This window comes from Ovis aries, chromosome 15 (assembly GCF_016772045.2).
Source record: "Ovis aries strain OAR_USU_Benz2616 breed Rambouillet chromosome 15, ARS-UI_Ramb_v3.0, whole genome shotgun sequence".
NCBI classification, from domain to species: Eukaryota; Metazoa; Chordata; class Mammalia; order Artiodactyla; family Bovidae; genus Ovis; species Ovis aries.
Window position 1 is genome coordinate 41748672 of NC_056068.1, and position 17263 is coordinate 41765934.

A 17263-nucleotide genomic window follows, 5' to 3' on the forward strand; every position below is an offset into this window, starting at 1 on the left:
CTCTAACCACCAGAAGCTGAGGAGTACCTTGAATACTCCACTTGAAGATTTTGAATTCATCCTTATCTCATCCTGCCCTTTGCAGGAACAGGCTCTGTTCAGATCTTCAGTGAAGTATCTTCAAATAAACTGTCAGTAAAGCATTAGAGTCTGATGTATAAGATATTGGAGATATCTATTGGGAACTCCCAAAGTAGACATTACTATCATCTGTATTTTGTAGAAGAGATTACATAATTGTCAAAGGCCACATGGAGTGTCATGGCTGAGTGGAGATTCAAACCCATTTCTGTTGAGGTGTTCCCACCACCTTTGCCTCCTTCCCTGGTGCCACCCAGCAGTAAATCCAGTGTCTTGGACACCAGAAACCCCAGGCATGGGAGGTAGGTGCTTGATGCCCCATCCTCTATGGAAGGGAAGCTCAGACAGAGTCAAGAGGACTGTTCTATCAGGATGGCTTCTAATGGTTTGGGTCAGAGAGTAAGAGCTGTGAGGTTATAGCTGTGCAACTGTCCAGGACAGAGCAGAATGTGGTTTAGAAATGTGGATTATTACAGATGGTCAGGAATGTACACTACAGTTATTGGTCTTATTATAAGCCCATGGATGTAGCTTGTCTTTTTTTAATTTCTCTGAGTACCCTGTCAGGTTGCATTCCTTTAGGGTCAGGGGTGATATGTGTATCTCCAAGCCTCAGCATAGGCTCTTGCACATGCAAGAGCTTAGGGATGTATGGTTGTGTGATAGGCTGGGCGCATAATTGCCTGTATGGATGATTAAATGCCTGGACCCAAGGGAGGAGATGGACAGGAAGGATGAGGAGAGTTTAGAAGATAATCATGGATGAACGGCCAACTGGTTGAGTGATACCCTCCTCCCCGACAGAGGAAGGCTAACAGACACTCTATGCACTTTCACACTTCAAAGGCTGATGGCATGAGAGTAAAAACAGTGACGAAGAAGGTAGGATAATCTGGGGATGGGTGACCCCTGACTGGGGCTTCCCTGGTGGCTCGGCCATAAAGAACTCGCCTGCCCATGCAGGAGTTCCCAATCCCTGGTTTGGGAAGATTCCCCTGGAGAAGGAAATGGCAACCCACTCCCGAATGCTTGCCTGGGAAATCCCATGGACAGAGGAGCCTGGCGGGCTACAGTCCGTGGGGTCGCAAAGAGTCGGACACGACATAGCAACTAAGCCACGATCCCCAGACTGCTAGGAGTAGACTGGACAATGGCCGGAAAGAGGATCTACAGAGGCAGGGCAGGCCGCGAGTGACGGGGTAATCCACACGGCGGGCAACGGGGAGCCTTCCGGGAGCCAGGATCTGATCCTCCACGTTTGGCAGGGAGGAGCCCCAGGTCCAGCCGAGCTCAGCAGAGGCACTTCTGCTCTCTCCCATGCTCTTAGGACTCATTGCTGGAATAATCATTTTCTCTGAAGTCCCCAGAGAATCCTTTTATCCTGCCACGAGAGTGCTAAGCCTCTTTGCGGCCAGGGCTGTCCTCTCCAGAGACAGTCCTTATTTGCCCTTCGGGCTGTGAGAGAGAGACCTGGGGATACAGCTATAGCAGTGCCCGCCCTCTGTCACTATCCTCACTGTCACTGTCACCCTCAAAACCGGCCTGAAAAATGGGGATTATTTGCTCCAACTAATGTTTGAGAACAGGAAGCCCAGGGAAGTTAAGTGACTTGCCCGAGGTCACCGAGCAGTGTAGACCTCCCGACTTCACCACCCCACACTGCCTGCCTGCACAGTCTTCTCCCAGAACGGCTGCCAGGGTCCCAGTGCAGGAGCTAAACTCCCCACTCCTGCCTGGGCTGGGGCTGGTCTGCTGCTCAGAGCTTCTGAACCAGGGCTCGCCACGTGACATGGGGGAAAGGAAGCTAATATTCCCGTCTGTGACACTGGCCTATATTTATCCCTGCACCCAGGCAGTTAGGAAACTGTGGTGCATTCTTGGGAATTTATGAGCGAAATAAACATTTAAATGTTTCTATAAGGCTTATTTAAAGAGAACAAAATGTGACCTGCTGGCTTATTAAAGGGCAAGCTTGCTGGGAGATGGCCCAGCTCCCGCAGTGCTCGGCTGACTCCAGGGAAGGGGAACGGATCCCTGGGGAGGCTGGGCCCTGGAAGGTGAGAAGGGTGCCCCTGCTATCTTTCCTCCAGCTGTGTATTCAGCCTGAAGGGCTTCCTGGAGGAAGGGGCTTACTGGGTAAGGTACAGTTTGGAAGAATAAGAGAGGCACGTCAGAGGCCTGCAGGGCACCAGAAATCAGGGAAGGCGAGACCCAAGACCTGGAGACAACTTGTACAGCCAGCGTGTGTGACAGGAAGGCCAACAGGCCTGGTATCTGTTTCTTCCCCAGGGTTTTGCAACCCTGGACAGTCTGGTTTTTGTTGTTGGTTAAGTGGAAATTGAAATGTGAAAAAAGGGGAAAGAAAAGAAATATATTAATCCCCTATTTCACACTCAGGGCTTTTGCTTTCATCTTCTCATCTCCCCTGCACGACTCTGTGAGATCAGGAGACATTCTCACCCCACGTTGTTCATGGGTGTCCTGAGGTTCATCCTCAGAGCTGCTGGAACGATTAAGAGAACACACACAGGAAGTGCCTGGGCCAGGGCCCTGCAGGCAGTAGGTGGGACTAAATGTCACTTCCTTCTACCCATGTTTGTTTCGTTGCTTCTCCTGCAGGTAAGAGTCATCTCTACCTTGTCTGAGACGCAGGTGGTGAGAGAGGGGGTGGAGCCAGGTGAAGGAGGCCTTGGATGTAGACTTCCCTGGGAGTCCTTGATTACTTGGACTTCTGTGGCTGGGTGTCCCACGGAAGATATTCCATGGCTCCATGACCAGAAGTGCAAGGTCCTCCTAACTGAACTCCAGAAGGTTGTGTAGATGCAAAACTAAGAACAACAATCTTCTCCAAACCAAATTCCAAAGTCATTAATTTAGCCCCAATGGTACCAATAACAGACTATAACATCTGACACTTATTGAGCATTTACTAGCAGCCGGGTGCTCTTCTACAAGCTTACCATCTGGAGCTGCCACACTTAGCAAATGAAACAGTTATGTTCAAGCAATATTTGGGACATGTGTGTTAGTCACTCAGTCATGTCTGACTCTTTGCTACCCCATGGAATGTAGCCTGCAAATCTCCTTTGTCTATGGGATTATCCAGGCAAGAATACTGGAGTGGGTTGCCATTCCCTTCTCCAGAGGATCTTCCCCACCCAGAGATCGAACCCTGGTCTCCTGCACTGATGGCAGAGTCTTCACCTTCAGAGCTCCTTTACACTGAATACTTTAGCGTAAGTAAGTATTCGGGACCTACTTACACTAAAAACGTAATTGTTGTTTATTTAAAGCTCAAATGTAATAGGGTATCCTGTATCTTATCCGGCAATCCTATTTCTACATCAGTCTGTGGAATTGTTGTAACTACGCTGTGAGATAGCTATTTTATAGATGAGGCACAGAGAGGAGAGGTCACTTGCCCAAGGTCACACAACTAATGTGAAAAGCTGTATCGTGAATTAGTGTGGCTCCAGAGCCTGAGTCCTGAAGTCCTGGAGCCAGGAACTTGCCTGGTGGATTCTGTTTGAATGCACCGCCCAACAAGCTTTCTTGAGGCCCTGCCTTCTGTTTTGGCAGCTCAGAGCCGGAGCAAGGATGAGTATTTACACGGCATTAAAACCTGGCAGAATTCACCCGGAGGGCCCTTGGAATCTTCCCACACTCTCTCCTGATTCCCCGTTAAAGTGAAACCCAGCCAGCACAAGACTAAATGTTCCCCACAAAAACAGTTTTGCAGGAAATTAGATATTGCCTGGAGCTTTCTGTGAGCTGATTAAGGAGAGAACAATTTGATTTTATTAGTGTATATTTTGTACACTTTGGAAGGAGAGCAGGAGGACATTCCAGGGCATTCCATCAGGGGATTAGAGGATTTCTCCCTGATTGCTTTGTGCCTCCTGGCTTTTAAGCAACTTCAAATTGTGTGTGTGTGTCTGTATTTACGTGCTTGGCACTCGCCACCAGGGGCTCGTTTCTGCCTTTCTGTGTGGGAATCTTGGCCCTTGACCTTCCTCTGGGTAAGGGTACCAGCAACCCCATGGATGACAGTCACCTCTGGATAGTGACTCATATTCATCACTTTCGCCAGGAGTCAGGGAAAACTCCACTGGAAAACAGTTCCTCCAGTGCCTTGCAGACCAGTTACCTCACAGCGTCAACCTTGACGGCACCCGACTGGACCGGACCTGCAGGACCGGCGGGACCCTACCTGGGATGGGTAGCGGTGGGAGGGAGGCTACTTCTACCTCACTCCCCTCCCACTGTGCTAGCCAGGAGGCGGGGGGTAGTATTTCAGAGGTCCTCCTGGTTCGCCTTTGTCTGCGTAGGCCCTAGCACGTAGTAGGCATTCAATAAATGTTTGCTGGATGAATAGACAGAATAAAGTGTAATAATGTGCAAAAGTTTACAGACTGGCCGCTCTCTTAGACTCTAAGACTTTTGAAAACTTTTGTGTCAATCTTAAAAAAAGGGAGGGTAAAACAGTCTACACCATGAATGGGGCTGAAGACTAAGCTGGGTTGGGGGGAAGAAGAGAGAGAGGGAGAGAGGGAAAGGGGTGGCGGGAGAGTAAGCAAGTTATTTCACCTACTCCATAGTCTATGCTCCACCTACACTCATGAATCCTTAGTGCTGTTACGCCTTTTACTAATGCTGTTTCCTTTGCCCAAAACCTCCCCCCTAATTCTTACTTTTAATTAATTAAATTTGGTTGGGTCGGGTCTTAGCTGCAGCCCAGGATCTTCACTGTCATGTGGGATCTTTCGTTGCAGCACACAGACTCTCTAGTTGCGGCTTGTGGGCTTAGTTGCTCCGTGGCATGTAGGACCTTATGTTCCCTGATCAAGGATCAAACCCCCGCCCTTTGCATTACAAGGTGGATTCTTAACCACTGGACCACCAGGGCAGTCCCTCCTCTAATATCTTTGTATTGCAAACTCATATTCATCCCTCAAGAGCTAGCTTAAATGTCCCCTCCTCTGGAGAGTCTTCTCCAGCTCCCCTCATAAGAGAGTTTGCTTTGCTTTCTTGGAGCTTTCGAAGAGTGTGGTTCATCCCTTATCACCTTATATGTATTATCAGTGAATTACTGATGAATTACTTCTCTGTATCCCTTGCTTGTCTGTGAGCTCATGAGGGTCTTTGTATCTCAAACTGCTTCTGGCACATGATGCGTAACTAAAATGTGTTGAGTGAGAGAGAAAAGTGATTTGACGGTGGTATGACTGTTTATTGATATATCAGTCTTGTGCTAAGGTACTTTCTCAACATTATTTTTAATCCTCACATCAGCCTTGTGAGTTGTCATGGGGCATAGAGAGGTTAAGTAGCTTGCCGAGGACACACAGCTAGTGGATGATGAGCAGAAATTTGAGGGTGTGATTCTTCCAAAGGAAAAGGAAAAAGGCAGTGCTGCTTCCTACTCCTACCCAGCCAGAGTCCTTGTCCGAAGTTTCCTTCCATGTGCTCAGGGATTCTGAGGGCTTCCCCCTGTCTCGTCGCTACAGCTCCCTCCTGCTGAAAGATCGTGGAACACAGGGATCTGGCGTTCCCTGGGTGCACTCAGAGACTCTTCCCCAGCTCACCTGGCCTCATGTTTGAGGCCAAGGGAGGGAATAGAGGCAGATGAAAATGGAAGAGCTGGTTTCACTAAAAGTTGTGGGAATCAAGAAGTCCAGATGACTCTGTATAGTACCCACTTGACAAGAAAGAATAATGTGAAAAGGAGAGAGGCCTCCCCACCTTGCTAAGAGCCAACTCCTGCATACCAAGGACTTAAGAACACAGCTCAGCCTGGCTCTATGAGGGCAGGCCCCCGGCCATGGCTTCATTGAGGCCAGTAGAGGTAAGAGCACTAATGCCCAGGGGCTCCAGAAGGACATGACCTCCACAGAAAGTGGCTGTGGGGACCCACTGTTGTGAAGCTCTAGGAAGCTGCACTGATAGGTGGTGTGACATGCTCAGGAGCATGGGGAGACAGGCCTTTGGATGGGAGAGTAGGGCATTCACAGAGGGCTAGAACAGCACACACCAGTATGGGAGAGCAGGGCAAGGAGAAGGAAAATGATGACGGGTCATAAAGAGGATCCCCAGAGAGTCTCCCAGATATAACTGGGAACAATTCTGAGATGGATACACTGGGACAACAGGCGGCAGAAAAGTCAAAGACACTACTGCTCCTGTTCATTGGTCCTATTTCTATCTCCAGTCCACTTAGATATGGAAAAACACAGGTTGACGTGCATCTTTAGGAATTTTGTTGTATATCCTATACAGCATGCTTTCATTCCATTCATTCATTTACTCACTCAACAAATATTTATTATACAGATTTGTAACATACACATTTGTTGTTACATTTGTATACGTAGGGTTTTACCACTCACACAGGCATTAGCAGCATAACAGTATACCATTTTCACTACAGCTGCTCCAATCTACAGTGTAATAACTTTCATTTTGATGGTTAGAAGTTTTGTTCTATTTTGCTTACTAGTTGCAAACTATCTCAAAAATTTAAGGATTGGCCTGTAATCTTTGTTATTATTTCAGAAATGTTTGTTTATTTAGATAAACATTTTCACAAAGTTATAAAAGTTAAAAGCCATGTTCCAGTACCCATGGGACAAATCGCTTTCTTGACATGTCACCATTAGCCACATGGAGGACTGTCGCTGGGTGTCAGGAACATGGGTGTCGCCACGTTTTCTGCTGGCCTGCATCCTTCCCCAAGCAGGCTGCTTGCAGCCTGAGGACTCCACTGTTCTTTTCCTATTAATACAGTGTTAGTGAGGAATAACCAGGGATGGCTTTGTGGTTTCCTAATCTTAGTGCATAAAAGATAGACCAAGCTAAGCTAGGTGAATGAAGGAGAAACTTTTTTTCTTTTTCTTTTTTCTGGATAATCCAAATAAACTGCCTTTGGCCCATTTCAAGAAGGCTCTGGTATCATGATGCTGGAATAAAGGTTCCAGCTCCTGGAAGCTTAACTCCATCTGTGTTCTTGTTCTAAATCACCAGGACCCTGCCTCCACAGGAATATCTTGCAGTCCACCCACCATCATCCTGACTGGGGATGCCAGTTCACCAGAAGGAGAAACTGACAAAAACCCGGTCAACAGGTACATCCTCTGTGCCTAATCTATGCAATAAAGGGCACTGTTTCCTAGCATGTGGGATTAGACAACTCTATTTTTTTTTTATAAATCTTTTCTTCTTTCTTGATGATTTTATTGATGAAATAAAATCAAACGGTTTTTCAACGTGAGAGAGCGAGCATGGCATTTTCCCATTATCTCCCCTTCCCTCATGTTATTTTCTCTCCTGGATTCGGATCTTTGTACTTGGCTAACGTGAGTCTGAGTGAACTCCGGGAGTTGGTGATGGACAGGGAGGCCTGGCGTGCTGCGATTCATGGGGTCGCAAAGAGTTGGACACGACTGAGTGACTGAACTGAACTGAACTGAACTGAACCTTAAAGAAAAGCACAAATCATAGCAGGGGAGTTTCCTATAATATCTGCCCATATATTTGCAAACAGGCCTGAACGATGTGGATTCTTGACTAGTATTCTGCCTGTGTGGCAGATGACCTCGTGGTAGGAATACTGGCTCACAGGCACAGAGATGTCACTGCCTCAGTCTTACACAGCACTAGCTCATGCATTCGTCCAGCTAGAATGAGATGGCCTAAGTATAATTTCCAAAAAGTTACAAAGATGACCCTAATACAGATATGTAATGAGCATGTGTCAAAGATTTATGTGTCAAAGATTTATTTAACTCATTAACGGGGTGGGGGGACCAACAGGAATACAAAGCTGGTTCAAAAGAGGATGCAAGAAATGGACATACTTAATATAATCAGTGAGGAGGACAAGAAAGCTGGAATAAGATTGCTTAAGTTAGATATAAAATAGGTTTAATGTTTCATGGAACAATGAAGCCTTATTTTTTTAATCCTTTTTCCTCAACAGAAATCATCTGCATCTCTACCAGGCAATTATTCACATTTTATGAGTTTTCTGCAAGTTAGATGCTCAGAGTCTGAACATCTCCTCAGGGAAGTGGTTTAGCGAGCATCAGAAGCACCTGGTTGTTGGGGGTGGGAATTGTTCAATCAATCAGTGTGGGACCCCATCCCCAGAGTTTCTGATCCTGTTGGTGGGTGGGGCCTGAGAATGTGTGTTTCTAACAAATCCCAAGCTTAGATGAGATTGAAAGCCATGCTCTAGGATGAACTTTGAGCATAGGCAAGCATCTAGACACCTATTTACATGCTCCATGGACCAATTTTCTTAACAACGTGATTCTGTCCTGTCTTTCAGAGCCCACAGTCCCCACAGGAGGCTTTCTCACCGACACTTGAAGGTTTCCACTGCTTCGCTGACTTCTGTGGGTAAGGGCTGGGCTGATTTCTCTTATTTCTGCAACCAGAAGTAGAGTCCAGCTGAAGGTGTGTTTGAGTAGGAAGACTGAGGTCTGGCAGCTTGGCCTCTTCCCCACTCCTGTGTCTCGGATAAGTCCGTCCCTAGAAGCCCAACAGGGCAAAATCGATGAGCCCTCTGTGTTTGAGCCCAGAAATATAATATCTGATTTTAGTTTGTTTTGGTAAAAAGACAAGTCCTGGGCATACAGAGGAAGATGAGGCAAAGGGAGACGGAACGGCTGGGTGAGGCCCTCCGCCCCCACCTAGAAAGGCCCACATCCAGGTAGGTGTATGCTTAGCTGCAAGGCTGGCTGCCCCAACCACCTTCTCCTTCCCCAGTGTATCTCAGAGCCTGCTCTGGACCATCAGAACACAAATGCAGGCGTGGTCTCTGCTTGCATGCCACTGTGGGTGAGGAGACTGACAAGCGAACAGATAGAATCAAGACACTGTGTGGCAAGGTCCTTCACAGAAGTGTTAGGGAAACTGAGTCAAGCAGGGGAGCAGTTCTGGCTAGAGACAGGGAAGGCTGGATAGGTATTCCAGACGGGAGAGTGTCTGAGTTGTGCCTTAGAGAGGTGGACAAGAGGGAGGAAAGGTCATCCGGATGGAAGAAGCAACATTGCTGGGGAGCAGGAGCCTTAACAGAGCAACTGAATGCTTTGCTGTGTGTATTAATCAGGACTCTCACATCATAGAAACTCAGCTTACAAAACCTCATGCCAAAAAATAAAAATAAAAGCCAGGGTCTGTGTTTTCGGGGTGTGCTAACCCCAGGTGCTCACGCTGAGTCATGAGCAATCATCTCATTTCCTTTCCCAAGTCTCCTCTCTTGTGTGTTGGTTTCCTTCTGGGCAAATAAATGTCTATGAACTTATACCCCTTCAGTGAAAAAAGAGTTCCTCTTTCCCATATACCCAACACCTTTCTCAGAATTGCCTCTCACTGCCTCGCCTGGCCATCCCTGAGCCAGCCACCCAGGGGGACTGAGCTCGTTGGCTGGCTGAGGATGGTACAAGTTCCATTACTGGTACATGAGACGAGATGGGCAACAGGGTTTAGCTCCTTCCTAATTTCCCAACATGACTGAGACTCCAGTGAGCTTCACCCAGTGGAGACTGGGGTGCTCTGACCAGAAGAAGGAGGAAAGGAGGCTGGAGAGGCACAGCGGAAGCCGTTCACCATGGAGGGCTTGGAGGAGAGGAGTGTGTGGGATCAGGAAGAGCGGCTGGGCCCAGCTGGGCATCTGATGTCACCCTGGGGACCGTGAGGAATCCTGCTGAGCTGAGGCAGGAGAACTGCATGGTCAGAGGAGGCTCTCAGGATGGTCATTCTGACAGGCAGTGGAGGATGGGATAGTGCAAGTAACCTGGAGGTGGAAAGGACCTGGGAGGTGCTGATGTAATTGAGCAAGTAAGTTACAGCTGATGAGCAAAAATGGAGATGAGGCCCAGGTTCCAGGGACATTTACTTAATGATGAGTTGGGGGGACCTGGGTGGACTGAGACAGAAGAAAGAGTGTGGAGTGACTCCCATGTTTCTGAGCAGCTGGGTGAGAGGTGGTGCCACTCACCCAGGGAAAGTCTCCTGGAGAAGGGGCAGCTGGTGGCTCAGAGGTTAAAGCGTCTGCCTGGAATGCAGGAGACCCGGGTTCGATCCCTGGGTCAGGAAGATCCCCTGGAGAAGGCAATGGCAACCCACTTCAGTACTCTTGCCTGGAGAATCCTATGGAGGGAGGAGCCTGGTGGGCTACAGTCCATGGGGTCGCAAAGAGTTGGACACGACTGAGCAACTTCACTTCACTAGAATAAGGATAGAGGGGCTTCCCAGGTGGCGCTAGTGGTAAGAACCCACCTGCCAATGCAGGAGACGTAAGAGACACAGGCTCAATCCCTGGGTCAGGGAGATCCCCTGGAGGAGGGCAAGGGAACCCACTCCAGCATTCTTGCCTGGAGAATCCCATGGACAGAGGAGCCTGGTGGGCTACAGTCCATCGAGTCACAGAGTCGGACACCACTGAAGTGACTTAGCACAGCACAGGGGTGAACAGTGTGAATAGAGGGGAAAACGATGGAAGGTGGCCATGAAATTGTGTCCTTGGCTCGTTAAAGGAACAGAGACCCAAGGAAGAACACTAGGGGAGCAGACTCTACTGACGGTTCATGGGGGATTTCATGATCACTTGTGACAGAAGGCATGCCATAGCCATGGGCCGGTGGGGCTAGGCCTGCTGAGGGAGCCTGTCTGTCCCCACGTAGCCCTCTCCAGGGCCCAGAATTGGGCCAGGGTTTGGCTGGCCGAGTCCACTCTGGGCAGCATCCGTGGGCTGGGGGCTGGGGGTTGGGGGCAGGGCTGAGGCCCTGAGGGACCAAGGATTCCATGGGTCTCACCTAGCGCTCACTTGCCTCTGCAGACCCTGCAGGGCACGTCATTGACCTGGTCAATGACCAGCTGCCGGACATCAGCATCTCAGAGGAGGACAAGAAGAAAAACCTGGCGCTACTGGAGGAAGCCAAGTCGGTGAGCGAGCGGTTCCTGACCCGCCGTGGAAGGAAGTCCAGGAGCAGTCCCGGAGAGTCCTCACCAGGTAGGAGGCCCCTCTGAGGGGTGGGGAGGCCCGGGCATCAGTCGCAGCAGGAGCCTTGGTTCTGAGAAGTGCCCTCAATGCGCCTGCCCCCAGGAGGACTGAGCCTCATGAAGAGGATCCTGTGAGGGGAGGGCATCTTGCCCCATATCAGAAGCTCTGAAATACCCAACTCTATGGCACCTCACTCTAGTACTCTTGCCTGGAAAATCCCATGGACGGAGGAGCCTGGTGGGCTGCAGTCCATGGGGTTGCTAAGAGTCGGACAAGACTGAGTGACTTCACTTTCCCTTTTCACTTTCAAGCATTGGAGAAGGAAATGGCAATCCTCTCCAGTGTTCTTGCCTGGAGAATCCCTGGGACCGGGGAGCCTGGTAGGCTGCCCTCTATGGGGTCACACAGAGTCGGACACGACTGAAGTGACTTAGCTTAGCAGCCCAGAAAACTCTTTTACCTTTCAGTTTTGGGGGACTATGTGTTACCATTGTGTCCTCCTGCTTTGCCAAGAAATACTAGCCCGTATGATACCCGTGAACTTGACCTGGGCTCCCCAGTCCCTGCACCCTGAAAGAAGAGAAACCCTTTGTGTGATGCCAGTGTGCACGGACCCCTAGGCCACCCTGCAAGTCAGGTCTGCGTGGCATCTCACCATCCCCAGGAGGCCCTGCTCTATGGGCACCTCCTCTGCAAAGGTCAGGAGAGGCCGGCACTGGGCTCCCTCTCCTTGACCTCCAGCTGGAGACCCCGGGAAGGATCCTAGCTACTAAGGGGAAGGGAAGGTGGTCTTCGGTGTTTTTATGAAATTTCTGAATTAGAAGGTTTTCCTGGACCCTGAAATCCTCCTGTTAACCCTTTGGCTAAAGTCACTCTTTTTTCTTGAACAAAAATTTGGGGCAATTAGACAAGTCTGAATGTACTTAGGAGACAAGGGGTGCAATTAAAATCAGGGCCATCCTGGCAAGCCTAAGATGTACAGCCTTTGGAGCTATACCTGCCAAGTGATGCCAGGCCCTCTGTTTCTAGAAGGTACTTTGGGTTGAGGCCAGGCAGACCGAGGAGTAAGATCCAAATTGCTATCTGTCACCCCTAAGTGACCTTAGTACCCCCTCTGTTGGGGCAGGGAGGAGTTAGGCTGTGGCAGGAGCCTTGTATAGAGTCTAGAATCAGCCTGTGAACCCGACGAGGCAGACCCCAAGGGTGAGACAACCTGAAAGGATGTCTTTGTCAGACTGAAGTCCTGAGCCTTCACGAATGCTGGCCAATCTGTGTGTCTCCACAGCTGTTTCGCCAAACCTCAGCCCCGGAGCTTCTCCTGCATCCTCTCAGAGCAACTCCCTCACTGTCCCCACGCCGCCCGGTGAGGTCCAGTCCCCCGACATCGCCTGCCCTGGTTCCTCCCTGGCCCCAGGGCTTCCATCCTGTGGGCTTCCCAGTCGGGACCCCTCTTGGCCCCTTCCCCTGAGGCCTGGCTGGGCGGCCTCAGAGGAGGAAGATATGCTTGCTTTCAGGGCTTTGAGCTAGCGTGGGGAAGTGGGCCTGGCCCAGGGTGAGGAGGCGTGCAAGGTGGTGGGAGCGAGCTGTGACCGGGGCCCCTTGTCCAAAGAGGCCTCGGAGAAAGGTGACCTCAGAGCTTACTGCAAAGGCCTCCGGGCCACAATTTCTATTTTGACTGCTTCCCTTCACGAGGCTGCGTTCAGAGCCATAACTGCAGCTCAGCCAGGGAAGGAGTGAGGTGCCCAGGAGAGCAGCTTGCCCTGGTCAGAGGCGCAGGGCAAGATCAGGCTCAGGCCAGGCAATCTGGGTTCAGAGCCCAGTGCTGACCCTCTGGGCTGTGTGGCCTTCTCTCCCTCTGCCCCAACCTGTTTACGCGGTTTCTGTGATGATTAGATGAGGGCTCCCTGCGGAGCAGCATTGTGAGGGGTATTCAACAAACACGGGCTCCAGGCCTGAGGGACCTAAGGGAGGGCCTTCTGGGGAGGACAGCTGAGAGTCTGGGGGCGCTGGGAGTCACTCACCAGCGTCTGGACTATTGTAGGTTTGGATGTGTGCAGTGGCCCACCGTCCCCTCTGCCTGGAGCACCACCGCAGGTAATAGGGCTGCTGTGGGGTTTCTACACCAGCTAGTCTCTTCTCTTACCCCTTAGCTCCTGAGAGGCACCTGGTGACCCCCTGGAGGTGGGGCTGTTGGGCGGGGGAGGCATCGACACCACCCTAGGGTCTCCTTGAGGGTGTTTCAACAGGAGATAGGGTCTCTTCACGTGGCTGGCTGACTCGTGTTTAATTTCTCCAGCAGAAGGGGGATGAGGCCGAAGTCCCTTCACCTCACCTTGGCGAGTCTGTGAGTTTGAGCTCTGCCCAACTGGGATGATTTGAGTGTGGGAGACACAGTGTTCCAGAAGGCTAGGCCCTGGGCAGCCTGCCAGTGGGTGTGCGTGAGTAGAAGGTCCAGGCTGAGGAGGCTAGAAGTTTCCTCTGCCCTGCGTTGACTAGAATTCTGAGGAGAAGGGGGTGAGGAGGTGGGATTTAGTGGGAATGATTTCTGTGGTGGTCCTGCTCATAGCCCTAGACCCCCAGTCAGGCTGCTGCCAGAGACCCGGGGGACTGCTGGACCCAGCAAAAGCCAGGCAAGTCTGCTGTTCCAGTCAGCTTGCATGAAAATTGCAAGGAAGCTCCAGCCCCTAGTTGGGGCTCTTTTTGGGGGTCACCTGGAAAATTTCATCTTGGCTGGTGAGCAAAAGAAGAGTCCCACACCTGCTCAGAGTCAACTGCTCAAGGTGGTGTCAAGGGCAGAAGAGAATATAATCTCATCTATTAATAGAACTGGGTCTGGGATAGAGTCCTCTATTAGAGTGTTAGCGCACACACAGGACAGCCACACAAATACCCACACAGACCCACATGCGCCTCACAAAGCAGCTTTCCCTGGGAAATGAAAGAATATAGAATCTGAGAACTTCTGAACAGTAAAATATCAGCTTTGCAAGAATCACCTCATTCATGATCTATAGCCTCTTTGGGTTCATAGAACTCTGAGAAATTGTTGAAAGCTGCGGATTCTCTTCCCAGAAGAAATATATACAGCCCATGAACAGCACATATACATTTGCATAAAATTTCAGGCAATTTAGGACTTCCCTGGTGGCTCAGATGGTAAAGCGTCTGTCTACACTGCGTGAGACCTAGGTTCAATCCCTGGGTCAGGAAGATCCCCTGGAGAAGGAAATGGCAACCCACTCCAGTACTATTGCCTGGAAGATCCCATGGATGGAGGAACCTGGTAGGCTAAGGTCCATAGGGTCATAAAGAGTCAGACACGACTGAGCAACTCCGCTTTCTCTCTTTACAAACCTGATGGGAAATCTGAGGCCCTAAGAGTTAAGGGCCTTGCCAGTTAAGGGCCTTGCCAGGCAGAGTCAGGGCTAGAATCTGGGGCAGTTGAGTCAAAGCCAGAACTTGTGACTGCCCCCATGCTGCCCTCCGTTCCACTGTCCTCTGCAGCTCATAACCCTCGAGAAGTTCTTGGCAGGTTTTGAAAGGCAGGTCCCTTGTCCTGTCTGTTTTATAAACCTCAGGCTTGTTTGTAGGTTCTCTTTACTGGCTCAGATGTGACTTTGCAGTCCTCCCTTTCTACCCAGCCCACCCCCTACATGTAGTCCCCTTAGCAGGGTCTGTGGGGTAGAGCGAACTCGCCCTTCTTCTCTCCAGCCTGCCTCCGGGGTCCCAAATTTACCTTGTCTCTTTCAGAACGTCCTCAAAGGGCTAGCTGACCGGAAGCAGAATGACCAGAGGAAACTGTCTCAGGGCAGGCTGACTCCCCGCTCTCCCACAGTTGAGAAGTCCAGAGAAATTGCAATAGAACAGAAGGAAAACTTCGATCCCCTCCAGTGCCCGGAGGCCATACCCAAGGGCCCAGCTTCTGGCCCAGGCAGTGGTGGGAAGATGGCCCTTAACAGCGCCCAGCCTGGCCCTGTGGAGAGCGAGCTGGGAAAGCCACTGGCAAAGACAGCCAAGGAGGGCAACCCTCTGCCCAGAGGTCCAACCCAGGGCCCTGGGGGGGTGGCTCCCCAGGCCCCCCAGGGGAAGAGTACAGTCGGAGAGCCCACAGGGTCCAAGGTTGGCTCCAAAGCTGAGCTGTGGCCCCCGACGTCCCGGCCACCCCTGCTGCGGGGAGTGTCCTGGGACAGCGGCCCCGAAGAACCCGGCCCCCGGCTGCAGAAAGTGCTGGCCAAGCTGCCGCTGGCTGAGGAAGAGAAGCGTTTTACAGGCAAAGCTGGCAGCAAGCTGGCCAAGGCGCCCGGACTCAAAGACTTTCAGATACAAGTGCAGCCTGTGCGGATGCAGAAACTGACCAAGCTTCGTGAGGTGGGTTTCTGGGGCCTCCTGGGGTGGGCTGTGCATGCAGGTCCCCACCCTGGGCTGAGGACCACTGGGCTGAGCTGGGGTGGCTCTGGCCCAGACGTGGGCCTTGTAGAGCCCTAGATGTCCTCACCCTGATAAGCCAGGCCCACTGGGCTGTGCACTCGGCGTAAATAGCATCTTTGAGGGCATTTACCCGCTCACTTGGGTGAGGTCAGTTGGGAAGTAGCTGCCACACAAAGCCACATTTTGAGGGGAAAGTGGGTGTATGGAAGGGCACATGGCCCCTCAGTGCTGGACTGTGTTTCCCCGCTCCAGCCAGAGCTGATGCCTTATGAGCAAGGAGCCTTTGATGGAGCGCCCTGTCACAGACAAAGATGGGATGGCTTTTCTTTCCGTCATGCCCCCAAGCTTTCCTCCCTGGTGCTTGTTAAAAAAAAGGGCCTCAAATCCAACATTCCCAGCCAGGAAGGGCTACTCCCTCTTGGTGAATTTCTTCCAATATCCATCATGTCCCCAGCTTTCACTGGCTATCAAACCAGACACAACTGTCTGTCATGAGGCTGCCGCCCTAACCAGGGAATGACTGGGGGGTATCCAGAGATGGGGGGAGAGAGCCCTGGATGTGAGGAAGAAAAGAGGTTACTAAAAGAAATCCTTTCCTGAGCCCTCCTTCCCCAGAGGGCCAACCCAGACCACAGGCCAAGGCAGCCAGGACTCCACAGGGTGGAGTGACACCAAGGAAGCCAAACGGTCAGGCATTTGCCTTCTTGGGCTTCTGGGCGTCAGAGGCCAGGCCCAGGCAACAGGCCATCCCCAGACCCCTGCATGTTTCTCTCTGCAGCAAAGTAGAAAGAATCTGGAAGCCTCATTTCACTAACCACTGCCCTGCCTCTGACCTCATCCCCAGCCCCCACCACTGCCCCAAGCCAGGGTCCTGAGAGTTGCTTGGTTGTGGGCGGCTGGCTAAAGAAACAGGTAAAGGGCGCTGGCCTGTGGCTTCCATCTGGGCCAGAGCTCCCTCTGCTGGCCTCTTCCTCTCCTTCATCCAGGAGGCAAACCGCCCAAGCGGCCTCTGCTACAGGGACACTGAAAACCCTCTTAGAAAGCACAAGTCCCAGGGCCAAGGAGCCCTGTCTGGTAATTCCTCTTCGGGGCGCTGGTCTTGGACTTGGTACAAGTGTGAGGCCTTCTGTGACATACCTGGAGTCAGCAGCCCCATCTCTCCCCAGCTCCTCTGGTGAGGCCCCCAGCAGCAGGGGCTGCTGGCTTGCTGCCTTGGGGTGGCAATCGGCAGTCCTCACTTGTCTGGAGAGTTTTAACATCTCAAGAGGTGCCATCACAGGCCACTGAGGAGCTGGGGGCAGGAGAGGACACAAGTCCCAGAAGTGGGCACTCACTGCCCAAGAACAACAAGGCAGGAGGCTCCAGCCAGCTCAGAGCACAGCCATGAGATCACAGAGATTGTTTCCATCTTTGGCAGCTCCGTATACACCCAGGGGACCTTCCTTTCCCCAGAGCCCCGGGCTCTGCTTCTGTTTGTCCTCCAGCCTTCAGCCACTGTGTGGCTGGCAGCTCTCTCGCCCTGAAGCTCACAGGCCGATTTTAAAAGGCAGCCACACCAAGGACAATTCCTGACTCAGGGAAAGGGGAGCTGAAGCTGGGGTTTCTAGCACCTTCACAGGCCGGGAGGGAAGCAGTCTTCCTACTGCCCCGCATGTGTCCTGACTACCCATGTTCCCAGGGTCTGCTCCGTGAGACCGAGCAGGCACAGAGCATGGAGCGGGAGGGGTCCAGCCTGAGGTCACCGTCTGA

The 17263-nt window shown here is 51.5% G+C and overlaps 1 protein-coding gene across 9 annotated transcripts in view; it reads left to right on the plus strand.

Moving 5' to 3' along the window:
* IRAG1 (inositol 1,4,5-triphosphate receptor associated 1) overlaps nt 1–17263 on the plus strand; it is a 118972-nt gene that overhangs the window by 53715 nt on the left and 47994 nt on the right. For 3 of the 9 annotated variants that reach the window (XR_009596628.1, XM_027979395.3, XM_012095774.5), the window contains exons 3-9: nt 7102–7202; nt 8408–8478; nt 10922–11095; nt 12372–12449; nt 13128–13180; nt 13383–13430; nt 14837–15454. Coding sequence is in view for 8 of the 9 variants with exons in the window: in XM_027979395.3 (XP_027835196.2) it covers nt 7102–7202; nt 8408–8478; nt 10922–11095; nt 12372–12449; nt 13128–13180; nt 13383–13430; nt 14837–15454 (1143 nt within the window). In the remaining variant the exon portion in view is untranslated. The remainder of the gene's footprint in view (nt 1–7101; nt 7203–8407; nt 8479–10921; nt 11096–12371; nt 12450–13127; nt 13181–13382; nt 13431–14836; nt 15455–17263) is intronic. The other 6 variants (XM_060399908.1, XM_060399907.1, XM_042233060.2 and 3 more) reach the window with 5 other exon arrangements.